This window comes from Vicugna pacos, chromosome 18 (genome assembly GCF_048564905.1).
Source record: "Vicugna pacos chromosome 18, VicPac4, whole genome shotgun sequence".
NCBI classification, from domain to species: Eukaryota; Metazoa; Chordata; class Mammalia; order Artiodactyla; family Camelidae; genus Vicugna; species Vicugna pacos.
Window position 1 is genome coordinate 22,116,146 of NC_133004.1, and position 18,072 is coordinate 22,134,217.

The 18,072-nt window shown below is 49.9% G+C and overlaps 1 protein-coding gene across 2 annotated transcripts in view; it reads right to left on the reverse strand.

Annotated features, from left to right (window-relative positions):
• Nucleotides 1-14,247: 14,247 nt before the first annotated feature.
• SRL (sarcalumenin) overlaps nucleotides 14,248-18,072 on the reverse strand; it is a 34,663-nt gene continuing 30,838 nt past the window's right edge. For both annotated transcript variants that reach the window (XM_072942588.1, XM_072942587.1), the window contains one exon: nucleotides 14,248-17,472. In XM_072942588.1, the coding sequence (XP_072798689.1) occupies nucleotides 16,661-17,472 (812 nt within the window). In that variant the 3' untranslated portion in view covers nucleotides 14,248-16,660. The remainder of the gene's footprint in view (nucleotides 17,473-18,072) is intronic.

Below are 18,072 nucleotides of genomic sequence, written 5' to 3' on the forward strand. Positions count from 1 at the left end.
GCCTCTCTTCCACCACCACTGCCAATGCCTGAGGTCAGCCCCTTGTTACTTCCTTTCCACTAAAAGATGTATGGTGGGCAGAATCTTAAAACTCTCCCTCCAAGATTTCCCATGTGAATCCCCAGGACTGTGACTTCATTAGCACATAGCAATGGGAATTCTGCACATGTAATTAAGGTTACTAATCAGTTGACTTTGATTCCAAAGGAGATTCTCCAGGTGGGCATGACCTAATCACATGAGTCCTTTAGAAGCAGAGGGTTCTCCCCAGCTGGTAACAGCAGAGGAAGTCACAGATTCCAAACACCAGTGGGAATTGAGGTGCCACTGCTAGATTGAAGATGAGGTGGGGGGGTGGGGTAGTTAGGCACATGGGAGAGGCAAGAGGGTGTCCTCTAGGAACCAAGAACAACCCCCAGCTGACAGCCAGGGAGCCCTGCCTGGACTCATGACCTGTAGATCTGTGAAAGCGCTGCAAGGATGCTGTTTCCAGTGGCTACGTTTGCGGTTATTTGTTGGGCAGAAAAGAAAAACAAATACAATCACCTAACTGGGGCCAGAAAAGGAGAGAAGACAATTTGGGGGAAGAGGTGAATCTCAATCATTGACTTTGTCCTCTTCACATATTTCCACCTCTTCTCGAGCCTTTGAGGATTCTCTGCTCTGCCCTCCCGTGTCAGTGACTGTCCACCACTCCCATCCCTGTGCACATGCTGCCCACCAGCAGGGAGCCTCTGCTCTATGGTCTTCTGGTCTTCTCAACGCTAGGCTGAGTGCTTCCAACACAGAAGCCACAACCTGACTTTCTCCACATTTCCCAAAGCACCCAGTACAGGGCCAAGCACACAAAAACACTCACAAATATTTTTGCATTGAGCCTGTTTCTTTCAGCTCCAGCGACCAGCGAGGTCAATGAAGGGCTTCGGAACCTAGCTGGCAACAGAGACACAGAGAGCCGCTCCCATGAGACTCTGGTCTCACAGGCTCCTGGTATTAACAAAGCTCCAAGATGGGGATACTCTTTTCTGAAGCTTGACCTTTCATTAACACGGGCCAGTCACATTTTCAGACATGAGTTGAGCTACCATTTCTCTGAATCATGGTCTGTTTTTTCGTTTTTGTTTTTGTTTTTAACGTTTGTCTACACCTGGAATTTGCAAACACAAAGGAAGTGAGGATAAAGATGATGAGAGATCTTACACAATGCACTACCTGCATTTTGTTCAATGATAAATTTATTCAGATGTCCACCATGCTTCCTGGAGGTGGAGAACTAAATCAGAGAAGCCCCAACCCTGGAGCTTGAATCCAAGTCTCCCCTGAGCACAGAGGTCATGGCAGAGTCTTTGACAGTCTGGAAACCCGGAGACTGAATTTCTTCAAGTCCTTAAAATGAGTGACAACAAACTAAGGTCTTCTCCAAGCAGGCAGTGGGTGGGGTTCCCTCCTGCATTCTATCTCTCCTTTGGTGCCCCACCCTGGACTCCAATAACATGCATATGATGTCACTGTCTACATGTGCAACAGCCTTGGCAAATTTCATCCAGAGCCCTCAAGCACAGATTAAAAAGTAAATCCATAGCATTTGGACAGACCTTTACAGTTTACAAGGCACGGTCAAATTCTTCATCTCATTTGACCCTCCCAGGAGCCCTAGGAAGTGGGTGGAATAAAGATTATTATCTCTGTTTTACAGATGAGGAAACTGAGGCTCAGAAAGTTGAACTGATTTACCCAAGGTCACCTGGTTTAGAATCCAAAAAACCACAATCTTGCCTCTCTACCTCCTTGGATCTAGTCTTTTGGGCTTAAATGGGAACTCAAATGGAGAGTAGCTAAGCTCTTCCCAACAGGCCTTAGTGGCTGGCGATTTGAGTTTTGTTACAGAAAGAATGAAAGAGGAGTAAGGATCAGGAGTAAGAGGACACCTAATATTCCAGTAACACTTTATACTTTTCAAAGAACTCACGTATTTCTTATCTCATTGGGTTCACAGAACAATCCCATAAGGTTAATAAGGCAAGTATATTGTCACCAGAGACTGGCCCAGAACTAGTCCCCACCTCTTCTGAACCAAGACTCTTTCTAGAAGCTAAGAGAGGGCATTATTGAAACTCGTACCCAACTTTTGTCCCTTTGGTCCTGAGGGTCAAGACCAAGAGACGATTGGATACCCCTCTCTTGTGTGTCCACACAAGTCCAATTACAATGACCTTTCATCTCACTGTTCCTCTGCCAGAAGTAAGCCCCAGAAAGCAGGCACCTCCCCCTTCTGGTTTCAGGATTACTTTTACACAAATGATTTTATAAAACTGATACTCCAGGGAGAATGTTATCTATTAAATTGCTTTTCACCCATTTAACGGATGTTTCAGAGCAGGGTACCACTCTAGGCTAGTTACCAGGACTCAGAGGAATGAGTCAGACACATTCCCAGCTAACGAGAAGCTCACAATGTAGCAGAACTGATGAAAACACTGATAAACGACGAAATACTTGACATTCACAAATATATAACAAGATGGAATAAAAGTCACAACAGAGTTATAAGCAAAGGACTGTAGAGGATCAGCAACAATTCCTCTTGCTGGAAGAAAAGTGCCTTTCTGAAAAAAGGAAGCATTTGAGCTGGGCCTTGAAGGGTGAATTGGAGAATCTGGACAGAGAGATGTAGATGGATGGAAACAGCGTGAACATTGGGGAAACAGGGACAGAGCCCCCTGCGAGAGAAGCATAGAGTCCACTTGGTCCCCAGTTTCACACCAAGGCTGCTTGGGATCCAGCTTAGACTTTCAGCTAAATCTCAGCTGGATCCTGCCCCTAACTGAAGGGAACCCAGGAGACCCATACCACCTGCTCCTTCCTTTCCCCGGTTCCCTGGTACTCACAGCACATCCCACCAAATCTTAGCTGCCCTCTTAACCACTCCCATTTTCTGTTCTCTATGTGTGTTTTGCTTTCCCAACTAGATTAGAATACCAGTCTCCTGATTCCTTGAGAACACAGCCAGGGGGGTTCCTGTATCCTATCCCAGCCAGCATGAGGCCAGGCACACCATAGGTACCAAAATCCTTTCGGTTGACCGGTCGCTTCAATCTATAGGTCCAAGAATCACGAGATGACAGATAAGGGATTAGGAGAAGACATGCTCTTCTGGTTTTAGGATTACATTTTATAGAACTGAGTTAAATTTAAATCAAGGGGCTCAGACTTTCTGGGTCACCCTGTGGGACTGCCCTGTATTTCCTGTCTTTCGCCTTCTGCCCTCTCTTAGACCAAGGTTCACAGGTCCCTTTCATCCATTTTTCTAATTCTTGCTTGTTAGCACCTTCCAATGAGACGTGGTGTCTCATCCTTCCTCTTGGAACGAGTAACGGGAATGATGGCGCAGTTACCACGGCCAACCTGGAGACTCGAGGTCCAAAGCCTAGGGAGAGAGCAGAGTCAGGGCCGGAACTGGGAGTCGAAAGGACTGCAAGGCAGAGCATGGCTTCCCACTGGCTGGTCTCCTCTGAAGTGCTGGTGGACAAAACTGACAAACAGGGACCTTGGATGGGGTCAAAATCCAAAAAGCCCTCACCCTCACGTTAGAGCAAGAGCAAGAGATCAAGGTGGCCAAATAGGAGGCGGGGGGGGGGGGGGGGCAGGTGCGAAAAGGACAACAGGCCCAGGTGGGATCAGGGGCAGAGAACTTTTTTAGTTTAGGGACTAGCTAGTCCGACCCTCTTCTCTAATCCCACAGTTGAGGTCCTCAAACGTTTTTTTCCTGCAAGTCTAAGCCACTCCTACCCAGTGTCTCTCTCCATCCTCCACGCCGCCACCAGAGCCGTCTTTCTACGACGTGGCTGGTTCAAGCTGCCCCTCTGCCTTCGGGATAAGGTCCACAGTTCCCATGGCCTGAGAAGGCTGCTCGCCGCTCAGTGCAGACAGACCTTCATGTGTATCATCTCCTGTCTTTACCTTCCTCCTCCCTGCACTCCACTGACCTCTATATCATTCCTTTTTTTTTACTATATGTGCTGCTGAAGCGAGCACTCCGTTGACGTCATTCTGCTGACAAAATACTGCACACTATTCTCCAAAGACGCAACAGACTTACTCCCATCTGCCAGGAGAATCCAGTTTCAAGGTCCAGCTCAAGCGTTACCTCTTCAGTTAAATCTCCCCTTACTTTCTCAAGGAAGGAAAATCTTCTGTGCTCCCAAAGCACCTCTGTAACGCATTTATTACCCTAACTGTATTGATTTACAGGAACTGAGAGACCATGGGGTAGGGATGGGTTTTGACTCTCACAGCCCTCCTTGCCCTTAGGGAGCACAGTAGGAGTAGGTGGTCAAAAAAATGCTTACTCAGAGAATGTACCCCTTGCGGGGATGGGGCATAGCTCAGGGGTAGAGCACATGCTTAGCAAACATGAGGTCCTGGGTTCAATCCCTGGTACCTCCACTTAAAAAAAAAATTAATAGAAATAAATTTTTTTTAAATAGACAACAAAGTCCTACTATACAGCACAGGGAACTATATGCAATACTTTGTAATAGCATATAATGAAAAAGAATATGTAAAGGAACATATATACATGTATAATTGAACCACTATCCTGTACACCAGAAAATAATACAACATTGTAAACTCACTATACTTCAATTAAAAAAAAAGGAAAATAAGTTTTTAATTAAAAAATTTTTTGGAAGAACGAACCCCCTTCCTTTCCCCCTCTGCAAGCTCCTGGCAGAGACCAATTAAAATCTAAGCTGTCTGGTGCCCAGATCAGGGCTGTCCGGCCTAGGCTGCTGCTTCTGCCTGTTTTCCACGTCCACCTAGTGGGATGGCTCCTCACTGACCTGGACTTTGAAACACTGGGGCGGCAACAGGCATTTGCAGAAGCAGGAACCCAAGCTGCTATCTGTAAGGAGAGCCTTCTGTGCCTCTCCTCGGGAGCTGTTTTCATTCCGAAGGGCTTTGAGCAGAGCTGTAGGCGGCGACAGAGCAGGTGAGTCATCCCAGCCCACACCCGTTCTCTGCTCGAGGGCCCCAGCATCTGTCTGTCTTGGGTGATACGGGAAATGGGTGCTCTGAGCTGACCCTGGTCCCCAGGAGGGAGGCCTGCCATTGTGGCCAAGGTCTCCCCTACCCCTGGTGGTGAAAGCAGAAGTGATGGCCTCTGTCTATCGGAGCAAACATAAAGGGACTTGGGGAGTGCAGGGGACAGTCACAGAAAAGCTGCAGCCCGTGATAAAGGTCAAGGGACCTAGCTCTCACTCTTTGGGCCCCATTGGGAGACACATGTGTAGGGCCCACCTCCACTGCATGCCCTCATTGTAGAAAAACACACGGTGTCCTCCACCACCATCCCCCAGACTCAATCAGGACATTTATTTTACAGCTGAACCTTGTTTTAAGCAAAGATAGCATGTAAAGTTGAGGGATAAACCTTCACTTTACAAACTCTTTTCACCACAGAAAGCTCCCCAGATGCATTCATTCACCGGTGGCTTACTGTATCTAAGGTCCTCTGGTGGGAACCAGGGAGATACAAATCCTATTGCAACAGAATCCCTGCCCCAGCAAAGAGAGTAAGTTGCATATCCAAAATACTGTGCATATTGGATCTAATGTGATAAATCCTCAAGGGTAGGCTCACCAAGGTGAGTTTGGGAATCCAGAGGTGACTGAGTTTGGGGGGACATCATGGGGGAAGTGGCATGTGAGCTGGGCTTTGGAGAACAGGTTGGATGGTACCATTCAGAATAGGTGAAATGGCCCTCCAGATGGCAGAGATGTCCCCAGCAAAGGACTGGAGGAGGATACACAGACTATGGATAGAATCAAATGTTAGGCAGATCCATGGGGAGACTCACAAGGGTGGGCTGACACAGTGCATTCGATGTGCCCAAGCCCTAGGGACGCAGGCAGTGGTGCAAGGAGCAGGCTCTGGAGAGCCCAAGTACAAGCTGAACACAAATGCGCCAGCACCAGAAACTGACACCACATTGTAAATCAACTGTACTTCAACTAAAATGTAAATAAAATGAAACTCCACAACAGCAATTTATCCTAGAGGAGAAGTGGGCCAGGATGAGCCTGAGAATTAGACCAGAGTTCAAATGTCAGCTCTTTTCTTAAGAGCTGCATGATGTTGGACAAGTTAGCTAACCAAAGTCTTGGTTTTCTGCAAGGTCCCTAACCAACGCTTTCCACAGAGCAGGTCACTATCAAATGAAATGAGATAACGGCCTGGGGGCATCTGGCAGTGTCAGGCACGTAGCAGGTGATCAATATACATCAGGTTCTTTTTCCATATCTAAGGTGTGTGGACAATGAACAATAAGTGAAAGACTTTGGGGGACCCTTGAGGAAGGAAGAGGCCACTGAGAGAGGATTCTGAAGCAAGGGGATGGTGAAGGAAGAGGAACCGTGGAGGAAAGAGCCATGGGCCTCTGAGTTGAGGTTTCTGTGCCACAACAGGCCATTTTAGGGGTGCTGGTAAAATGCTCCCACAACACTGGTCATTGGTTCATCCCTGAAGAACATGGTGTTCCAGGAGCAGAACCAAGCAATGCAATTAGCAGAACCGAGCCTGTGGATAGAGCAATGTGTAGAAGTCGTGCAGGAAAGGGAGGGAGCACCTGGGCCCCTGGCCAGATTGTGGGGGTACCAGGAATCAGGGGGTGGGTAGAGATGGCTACAGAAAGAAAAATGTCTTTAATTCCAAAAGCTATCCTCTACTAGGAAAGCCAAAAACGTCTAAGGTTTTTCCCTTCAGATCTATATAATCTGCTCTTTTAACCTGAATAACCTGGCTTATTGCAAACCGGCAGGAGAGACACCAACAGGCACCTCATCTCTGCACAGAGCCTTCAGCCCCTCCAGCTGCACCTCGGTCCCATGGAGAAGAGGCACAGCTAAGGATCTTCAGGGAGATTCTCCACCAAATCCTGCTCCTCTTTCATTCATTCATCCCACTAATGTCCACAGAGGAACTCCTATACACAAGATAAGATCCTGGAGAGGCAAATGGCAGCTTAGTTGTCCATACCTCCCTCAAGGTGTCTCACTAGTCAGTTTCTTTAACTGTCAAATGGAGAAAATAGGTTTACGGGAAGATGAAATGAGATAATGGACATACCTAGCATACAGTAAGTACTCAAGCAGTGTAAACTATTATTATACTGGCAGAAGCAAGATTGCACGTTATGCTGGTTATCTTTCACTTGCCCCCCGCCTCCCAGGTACATTCTGCATCCTTTTCCACCCTGTGCAGTGCCCTAGAACTGACCTGTATGGACTCCCTTGCCCCCTGACTTACCACTGGGTTTAGTAAACAGGGAGCCACATTAGAGGGAGGGAGAAATTGAAGAGAAGGCTTTTATTTCCCCAACTCCCTTACTGAGCGCCTTGACCCAAAGTCCCAGCTCTAGGAAGATGACCTTCCAAAGATCCTCCCTGCCTCCAGGCATAGCAGTTGGTAAGATGGCACCATGACTAGCCCCAGAACATTTCACTCTCCGTAGCTGTTTGCCTACACCTTGCCTCAAAATACCCAACTGAAATGTGCCACCTGTTTTCTGCTGGCCCCTGACATACATGGTGTAGGAGCACGGGAACAGGGCTGGGGGTCAGCAGACATGGATTTGAGTCCCCTCTCTCCTCCTAGCTGGTTCTGTGACCCCAGGCCAGTCTCTCCTTTCCTAGGCCTCAGCTTCTCATCTGTATAAAGGATTCATTGGACCACGTGGCTCTTTTGCGCTACAATTTCCTGCCCCTGCTGGGTGTACTGTGAAGTTAAGCCCAGGGAAGGGATGCACGGAAGGGAGGAGAGATTCCTCGAGTAGAGGGCAGGTGATACATCTAAGCCCCACATCAACACGTTCCTCCCCAGGAATCACCTAACTCCTTCCCAAGGACTTTCCTTTTCCTCTCAGGCTGCCAGGGTGCCAGATGCCCACATGATCTCCACTTCAAAGCAACAGCCAAGAAAACCCAGGAAATTAAAAGAAAATTCCCTTTACTTTCAGAAACCAGCTGGCCAACCCTGGTTTAGCCACAGAAGCCCCTTCCCGGACTCTAGCGCGCCCAGGGGTCTGAGCAGGGAAGCAGGTACACACATGTCGCTCACAGGGCTCCAAAATGAGGGACACTACCTCACAGCTGGCATCTAGGGCAGAGGGACCTAAACCAGCAACGTGTCAGAAGGCCCTGGATGGAGACCACTGTCATTGGACATATTTCAAATAGAGGCTATCCACCGCTTGAGGAAATATTACAGAATCTCCGGTCTTTTTAGCTCCTGAAATCAGCGACTCAGGGAAACCCAGGAGCCACAAGAAAGATATTCTAATAATACCACCCTCCCTGGCCCCCATATCTGAAGTTTGATCTGCCCTACGCGCTTTCCCACCTGCAGCCCCCCCCCCTCCGCCCAGCGGAAAGTTAGAGAGGTCGGGCTGGGCTTCTGTCCGAAAGGACAGGAGGAGAGGGCAGTGTGGATTCCAGCTTTTCCAGCTCCTCCCAATTTCTGGAGGGGAAAGGGAGGTGGGATAACGTCCAATTCTCACTGCCTGTTTTACCTGAGGGCTGGCCGCAGGTGAAAACCACAGCATAGTAATTGCCAGCACCAATCTGTCTTTAACGTTCTTCACGCCCCTCAAGGCCTCCAGAAATGTGTATTCATCCTACAACTCTGAGCAAGATCAAGACCTTTCCGGGTCCCAAGTGAAAACTTTCAAGACCTCCAACCCGCGTGCCCTTCCCCTGCCCCGGGCTTCCAGCCGTGGGACGGCGCACAGGGCGGGCTGGGGCGACAAGTCCGCACCGCAGCCGGGCCCGGGGACCGCCTTGGCCCAGGGGGCCGCGAAGGCCGAAGGGGCGAACCTTGCGGGCCCCGCGGCGAGGGAACCCCGCCCCGCCCCCGGCGCTGAGTCACAGCCCGCCCCGGCTCCGCGAAGCCCGGGTTCCCAGGAAGCGCCGCCGCACGCATGCGCATGCGCGATCCCGGGCGCGTGTCTCGAGAGCGCGCAGCACTGGACGGGGCGGGGCGGGGCCGGGCCGCGGCCGCGAGCGGAGGCGCATGCGTGGAGCGGGCTCCCGCGGGCGAGGCTCACCGGGGACCTGGCTCCGCGGTCGCGCGCCGTAGATCCGCAGGATCGCGATGACATTCCCCTCAGGTATGGCCATTTGCGCGCGAAGAGCCTGGCTTGAGGGACGAGGCCAAGTTACGCCAGGCGGCGGGTTCCCCTACCCTCACGATCCCGGTCCAGAACTGCTCTCCTCCGGAGCTCGGTTTCCTCTGGAAAGCGTGCGGTGGGGTGGGGGCTGCACCGGCGAAGGCTGAGGCACCCCCAACAGTCGCGACGTTGACCTCGGCCCGGACCTGGCCGCGGTGAGGACGCGGGCCGCAGCCTCCGAGGCCCCCAGACGCGGAGGTCGCGGGTCCGGGAGGCCGGGCTCTGTGCAGAAAGCCGCTCCCGCTCCCGCCCCCGCCAGGAGCCAGACCCGCCGGATGATCGCAGACCCGGGGCCGCGGGCCAGGAGCAGCCGGTGTCCTCATCCGGCCTCGGTCACATAGACCTCCGTGTCCCGTTGTCCGCTGGCCCTGGTCACTTGGGTTGGAGTGACTGAAACGTCACAGGGGTTCAAAGAACACACAGAGTTGGGTCTACCCGGGGCTGGTAGGGGTCCAGGGCCCAACCAGGGCTCCTAAGTAGGGCCAGACTGATGGGGTGAGCGTCTTCCCGCCGCCTCTGCCAGGCTCCAGCGGCTGGTTCCCGGCTCCTAGGAGTGGGGCAGCGTCGAAGGATAGAGACCCGGTACCCCTCACTCCGTAGGCCTTGGATCCCAGTCCAGGGGGCACTGCCCGGGGACACTATCTGGGTAGCCAAAGCAGGTTTCTTGGTGCGAAGCTCTGACTTCTCACTTCAGCCCTAGTGCTGCTGCCTGCGGGAACTTTCCTGCTTCTTCATGGCCCTCTGTTCAGAAACTTGGAGTGGCCTCAAACCCAGGTTCCTTGGGCTTCCATCTAAGGACCGGTTTTCCCAGCTCACCTCATCTCACCTTGATTCCTCACTGGCCACACAGCTGCCTTCCTTTCTCCGAGTCTAGGCCTTTGATCTTCCCCCAGGATCCACCCCCCTGGTCTCTGAACTTCCAAACCCACCCATTGCTGGAAGTGTAGCTGGAATTACACTCCCTAAACTTGGTAACCCCTGGCTGTCCCAGTATTCTCAGGAGAGTCCTGATGTTATGTAAATGGAGTTCAACAAAGGAAATCTATTAAATGTTTAATTCAGTTTAACAGTCTATATGCGGTTAGACTTTTCAAATAACTACATTTGCAAATGAAAAAAATCCTCTGCTATGTATGATTTAGAAAATGCGGTTGCTTCATCCTGGAGGACTTTCCTGGTAACTCTGGTTCCATGCATGCTCTGTATTCCTAACTAGATTGTTAGCTTCCCCCAGGGCAGAGACTATGCCTGAATAAATATGGAAAATTTCCAAGGCTTTTGAAGTTGTAGTGGGGAAAAAAAATCCATAGGTTTTGAGGAAATGGAAATATAGCCAACAAAATACACAAATTCAAAAGTCACTCTTCACAAATACAAAAATCACTCTTTTTAGTGCGTCAGAAAAATGTACTGTCATAACTTGGCCTAGGCCCCGGGTTAATACAAGTCAACATGATAGAATATAGTAGAAAGAATAGTGGGATGGGTAGAAAACTGGCCTTTTAGTTCGGTTTATCATAGTTTTTTTTAAAGCCATTTTTTAAAAAACAGGTTTTATTTTTAGAACAGTTCTGGGTTCAGGTTGCCACATTTTAACTGGGTTAACTTGGACTTGACTTCTCTTCCCCATGCTGGATTTGGATTTAAGGATGCCAAATACACCTACCTTGTCTACTTTATAAGGTGGTCAATGAGGAAGATTAAATTGAAATAGAGTTAAGGATTCGGGGTTTTTTTAAATATTTTATTTCATTCAGGAAATAATCCTCAATAAATTTTCTAGTAAAAATTACTTTCAAATGATACATTTTGTCACTAACAAACTTCAAGCTGCTGAAATTCTGAATTTTTGCCCGTTTGTGAAGAGGAGGGAAAGGCCTTGGGATCAGAAAGACTAGAGTCACCTAAAGTGGCCCTGGGCAAATAACCTAGCATGACCTATAGGTTGAGTCAGGCTTCAGATAGAATTCTGGCCCTCACAGTTGCACATGCCATCAACTCAGCCACTCTGACCATCAGTCTCCTCATCAATAAAGTATGATTAACAATAGTAATAACACTTACTGAATGCTTTCTACAGGCTCTGTACTATTTCAAACATGTTGCATTAAGTCACTTAGTCCTCGCAACAACCCCATGATTGAGAGACTATTGGCATCTCTATTTTATGGGTGAGGAAACTGAAGCATAGAGAAGTTAAGTCATTTGACTAGGGCTGCCCAGCTAGTAAGTGGTGGAGCCCAGGACGAATCCTAAGCAATCCAACTCCAGAGCCCATGCTCTTGTCCGTGTTGGACGGCTTCTTCCCTGTGGAGTTATTTTGAGGATTAAATGAAATAAAGTACACGAAGCATTTGGTGCAGCCTGGTACACAGCTGTTAAAATCACTGCATTATCTTAAGGTATAAGAGTGGTAATATCTATAGGTCTGTAGCCCAGCTCCTGGCACAAAGGAGTGGCCTAGAAGTTGGTTCCCTTCCCCACTGACATTAAGGGAAAATGAAGAACAGTTTCCAAAGTGCAAGCAGACACAGATTATGCTCATTTATGCTTGTCATTTTTTTTTATCCTTCAGATAAGAGGTTGACACAGGGGATACCTCAGAACTGTTCAATACACCTTGGCTGAATTGCTCTTTTTCTTATGTTTCTTTTTTTTGAGGGGGGGTGGTATTTTGGTTTATTTAATTTTTTTTTAATGGAGAGACAGGATTGAACCCAGGACCTCATGTGTGCTAAGCATGCGCTCTACTGCTGAGCCCTACCCTCCCCTTCTCATGCTTCTTTTTCGTCGCCTTTATGGTATTCCAAAGAAAATTTCAAGTTTCCCTGGACTAGGAAAAGCATGAGCCTAATGTCACAGAAAGTGGAATTGGCTTGAAATGTCGTCTGGAGGCTCAGACTCTGCGGTACAAGTGCAAAGCCCAGGGACTGCTGGGATGTCCTCCTAGGGCTGAACTGTCCTGGGTCTCCACCCTGGGTTGGGCATCCAGGTTCACCCCCAAAACACAAATATCTGCCTGCACACATGCTCCCATGATCTGTAATCCACACATTGTTCGTGCAGTTACTTCACATCGACACCCACCGACCTACCCCAGACATACCCATTCCCCCGGACCCTCTCCACACAACACAGTGCCCACCCTTTTGACTCCCCTAAGGCCCATTCACATCTGCGTCTGCTGCCCAACATGCACCCATCCACACATGCACGTGTTTGCCCACCCCTTACACACACAGCCACATGAAACTTCCAATATCCCAGAGACACATACACATACACACTCCCTCCATTCATGACATCCCTCAAAGCATCTGCTCATGTTTAGAATGGCCTTTGACTTCGCTTCATGCCTTTTGCATTTCTGTTTTTCTGTCCTCCTAACAGGAGGCAACGTAAAGGTAGTGGGATGAGGCGTGTGAAACCCCAGAGGGCGGGTGTGCTATACTCACCTTCAGAGCAGACCTCTCCTGGGTAGGGAAGTGGGCAGCACAAACTGCTGGGCATGAGAATGGCTCACGATGTATTGTACAGCAAGGGGAATAGACCCAATATTTTGTAATAACTGTTAAGTGAAAAGTAACCTTTAAAAATTGTATTAAAAATGTAAAATTTTTAAAAAATCTATTTTATCATTTCTTTAAATAAAAAAAAAAACTTCACCTACCTTCCCTTTTCCAGGAAAAAGCTCCATATTCTCCCAGTCATGGGAAAACTCTGGTTGGAGTCACTGGCGGGGGGAGGGGGTGGCAGCAACCTTAGCTGGGGCAGCTTGATCAGTTGATCAGTCTGTGGACTGTGGGCCCCCTAATTGGGAGGAGGGCAAGGGAGGGACAGGGAGGCAATGAACCACATTGCCCCGAGATCAGCCCTCAACTTAGGAGACACCAGAGCAGGTGGCCTTGCACTGAATTCACTGAAGTCAGCATCCTCTCCAGCTTGACCCATCAGTGCTGGCGTGGGTTAACTCATACTCCCTTTTTGCTTATTCCCAACCTCCCACTAACACTCCCAGGGCCCACTTCTTTTCCTTTTGGAAACATGCTCACACAGAGACATTAAAGTGTGTCGAGAAGGGCACAGGTTCAGAGAGTCAGGGACAGATTTGGGTTTCCTTGAACACAGGTACCAGCAGGAAGCTAGGGTCATGCCATGGCGGCACCGCCTTCTGCAGAAGCCAAGGGGAGGCACCATCCTCATGTTCAGGGCTGACCTTTGGCTCCTCACCTGAGCCTCCAGGTGCCAGGTGGGCAGCTGCGTGGCTGAGGGAGGGGACCCAATGGTGTGAACACCTACCTGAGCCTCCTCTGAGAGATTTAGGGACAGAAGCTTCAGTAACTCCTACTAATGGGCTACTGCCTTGGAAGCCAGGGGAAATGACAAATTCGAGTGCTGAGGAGAGAATGTGACTTCAGGTTTCCAATTATACAACAGGAAGCCTAGTTTCGGAGCCGGCTGAAGGTCACCTTTGACACTGGGAGGCAAGAAGCAGGAGGGAGCTTCAGAAGGTGCCTGGAAGGGGTCCAGCTCAAGGGTGGGCAATTTATAAATTTTCAGTCTATCTCTAAGAAACTTAGAAATTAGTACACACAATGAGAGGAGACGGGAGGACGGAGAGGCAGAGTACAGAGGATTTCCAGGGCAGCGAAACTACCCTGCATGACACTATAGAGATGGACAGGTGTCATTACACATTTCTACGTGTCCAAACCTGTAGATGCACAACACCGAGAGTGAACGCCACTGTCAACTCTGGACTCAGGGTGACAGTGACGTGTCCTCAGTGTAGGTTCATCAATTGTAATGGAGGTACCACCTGGTGGGGCGTTGAGTAATGGGGGAGGCTGTGCGGGGTGGGGGCTGCAGGGGATGTGCAGGAAATTTCTGCCTACCTCTCAGTTTTGCCGTGAACCTAAAACTGCTCTTTAAAAAAACTGTCTTAATAAAAAAAATCAGGACACTCTACTAGATAAAAAGAAGAAAAAGAGATATACTGCTTGGAGACAACCAGAAAGTATGAGGTGTTACAGAGAGATTGGAACTTTATTGAGACTTTCTCCCTGATGAACTCAGAATGGAAAGGGCAGTGGAAAGGTTCTGCTTTGGAGAGGAACAGCAACTGCTCAGGCACAAACATTTACAGATGCTTCTCCCAGGGGATCTCTGGATCCTGAATCTCCCCCCTAGTTCTCCACTACCCCACCCCCCAACCCAAAGAGTCAGAATTCTGCTTGAAATCCACCTCCAAAGAGCAGGGCACAAAACAGCGCTTAAAGCCCCAGCTGGTTGACTGACAGGCGTGCGGGCAGTTAGAGAGACGGGAAGCCAAGGAGTGAACCTTGGAGCAGGAGTAAGAAACAGAAAACGGATGGAAAAAAGACAAGGGGGAAAGGATCGCTGACGATGTCACCGCCCCCACCCCCGAAAATGTAAGTATTGTGTGAATGTACTCATCTCATTCCAGCTGCTTCCCCCAAAGCAGTGGTGACCTTATTAGCAGCTATAAAAATGCCCAGTTCTGCACTTTTTCTTTCCCCTTCTGCACTGGGAAAAACAGATATGCCACGGGTAGCTGAGAGCAAGAAGGGAGAGCAGCCCCTCGAGAGCATAAAGGATGCAGAGATGAGGAAGGGTTGGTTTTTAACGAGAAGGAAGCAGCTCCCCAGGAACTGGTCACCAAGCTCCTTGGATGCCCCTGGCAGACTTTTCTTCTCTGGTTGGCTCTGGTCTTAGAAACAATGTCCTGGAGGCTCTGGTCTCCTTGTGGGTGGTTCCGGGTCCTCAGCAAAGCCACAAGAGGCAGCCTCTGCTGCAGCACGCGCCGGAGTGTTAATAATTCCAAGAAACGGAAATTCTGGGATTACAGTTCTCCTGGTGGACCTAATCCGATCGCCGATTTGCTTCCACTGCGTAATCCTCAGAGCACCTCTCCCTCTGCCTTGTCTTCAGTTTCCTTCTGGTCTGGGTGACTCCCTGAAGCCAGTAGGTCCTGACCCCTGCCCCGTAGTGAAGTCCCCCGGGACAGCTCACTCCCAGGAGGGCCTGGCTCACTTGTCACTCGGTGGAGTCCCTCTGGGCAGCTGGGCCAGGTCTCCCGGACTTACAGACTCTTCAGCCACTCACTCTCCATCAAAAGGCTTCTCCCCTCCAGCATCCTCCCTCCGTCCCTGCTGCCCCCCACCGAGAGGGCTAGCCAGGTGGGCAGGACCCTCAGAGCCAGTTCTTCCTCTGTGCCCTCCGGCCTCTGTCATCTCCCTAATCTCTCTTGGACAACGCAATACACACACATTCGCACTCATCGGTATTTGAAGCCAGGCTCCCCCGTGGTGCAATCAGTGGGAATTAGCAACAAGTTCAGGTGGGAACTGAAGGTCAGGCCTGGATTGCCACCGATACTCGGAGGCTGGTGCGGGTTCTGAGTCCCAGGAAATGACTCCGAGTTTCAAGTGCACATCAGGGAACAGAGAAGGGAAAGGAAAGCCATGTGATGAAAACCAGGAAGGAACGACCCTTCTGCCGAGTGTCTCCGCGGAGATATTGGGGCCACAGCCAGGAGCAAGGTCTCCACTGTCCCCTCTGAAACCCAAAGCCTTTGGGGTCTGAGTTTTCCAAGACATGCAATAGACAAAGACACACTGCAAACCAATTAACCCTCTGAGCCCTGCCACGACTTCCACTGAAGCCGCTTCCAAGAAGTGAATTACCTGAATGCACGGAAGAGTCACCCTCCTTCTGGAGCTGAGAAAGGGACCGAGCTTCCCAGCTGGCTTAGAAGATGATGCCAGAGAAATGGCCAGGGTTGGGAGCAGGGGGCAGATCCTTCCAGCCAGGAACTCTAGTTCTCTCTTGGTGTTCTGGTGTCCTGAACCGCTCCCCGCCCCTTGTGAAAACAGGGAAGAGGGCCTGGGGGTAGGCTCAAACCCCAGGTTGATTCAGACCCAAGAGACTGTCTCCTAGGGAGTCAACCCAAGCTCAGGAGGCAGCTGAGGTCTGGGGAGCAACAGAGGACTGTGTGTGGAGGAGCAGACAGGCCTGTGGAACTCAAGTCTTCTCTGTTTTCCCAGCTTATAAGGGACAAAGGAATTTCAGCTGCTTTTAGCTTATTTGGCACTCATGAATTCAGTTTACCCTAGAATTTAGCTGCTCTCTGACCTTCTGAGATAAGGACCCAGGGAAAGCAGGTGCGGCCCGACGTGCCTCAATCAGGCGCCATAATTGAAGCAACAAGACAAGCAACGCGATAATTCACAGTTTCCACTTTCCTCCCTCCACCCACACCTTCCCCCACCACTGGCCTCCGTGAACCCCCAAATCTCCAATGCGTAATGGTTCTTGCCAGTGTGGCTCAAAGGGTTAACAAACCAGGACTTCTCAGACAGTTCAGATGCAAGCTCATTCACCAACAGGAACCCAAGGATGGCTGCGGCAACCTAGGGTTTCCTGTAGCGGTTCTTTGGGGTCTCGCCACACCCTGTCTTGTCACAGTTGAGAGAACCTGGATTCTTCCCCAGCCCCAGGCTTCCTAGGAGGGCAGGGAGCTCCTGGGTGATGGCCCGCTCAATCTTCTCCAGGAAGCAACCGCCCATGTAGGAGCACTGCTGGGACAGGAGCTTGAAACTGGAGATGGGGTTGATGCCAAAGAAGTCCTTATAGGCGTCACGGTTGGGAAGGTCAAATTTGCTGACGTTGGTCTTTGCCAGGATGGTCTTGAAGATGTAGAATTTATCAGGGTCTTCCACAATGTCCTTAAAGACCAGCTCTCCATCACTGAAGAAGGTCATTTTGTCCTTGTACGTCTGCAGGTAGCGGTCAACCAGGAGGGCATGAATGCGGACCCGGATGGCGTGCTGGCGGATGAAGGCGATCTTGTTCTCCAGCCTGTTCTCGATCACCTGGTTCAGGTCTTCCAGGAGGGAGATCTCTTCCTTGAGAAACAGGTCCTTGTGGGTGTCAGGCTTGTAGTCGTGTGGCCAGAAGGAGCTGACGTAAACCCTGGGGGGCTCTGTGACGTTGATGAGCGGGGCCAGGCTCCAGAAGAGGGCCCCGTAGACCCTCATGAGCATCTGCGTGGCCAGGTTGTCAGCTTTATTCAGGATGATCCTTATCTGGGATTCACGTCCCTTCAGCTGGCGGAAGAGCATTTCCAGCTCCAGACCCACATCCAACTTGGTTGGGTCGAAGACGACAAAGATGAGGTCCGCTCTGTCAATGAACCACTGGCACACGTCATTGAAGGGGTAACCTTGGGAAGAGGGAACGAGAGGTCAGGTTGAGCCCCTCACACCTCCTTCCAGAACCAGATCATTTCGTGGGTTGAAGGGAGTAAGAGCATCAGGGATTTTCTGGGTTTCCAAAGACTTTTTTATTATTTTTTTTGTTTGTTTTTTAATGGAAGTACTGGGTATTGAACCAGGACCTTGTGCATGCTAAGCATGCACTCTACTACTGAGCTATTACCCCAACAAAAACTTTTAAAGAATTAATTACATATCTCCTGCCCCTTGTCAACCCTCAACACATAACGACCTGATCCTTGTTTTAATCTGCAGTGGAATCCAAGGCTTCAGGGAAGCAAAACACTTTTTCCAAACGGAGATTCTCCTACTGTCTGAAAAGATCTAGCAGCGGCAAAGATGTTGAAGGAGGAGGGTGGGCAAAGTTTAGTGGCAGAGCACATGCTTAGCATGCATGAGGTCCTGGGTTCAATCCCCAGTACCTCCATTTAAAAAAAAAAAAAGATGTTGAAGGAAAGAAGTCAGAGAATTAGAAGGAATGAAAGAGTAGGTGCAATACTTAGAGGAAAGAAATGTGGACCTGCCACTAAGGCCTGAGCTGGAATCTG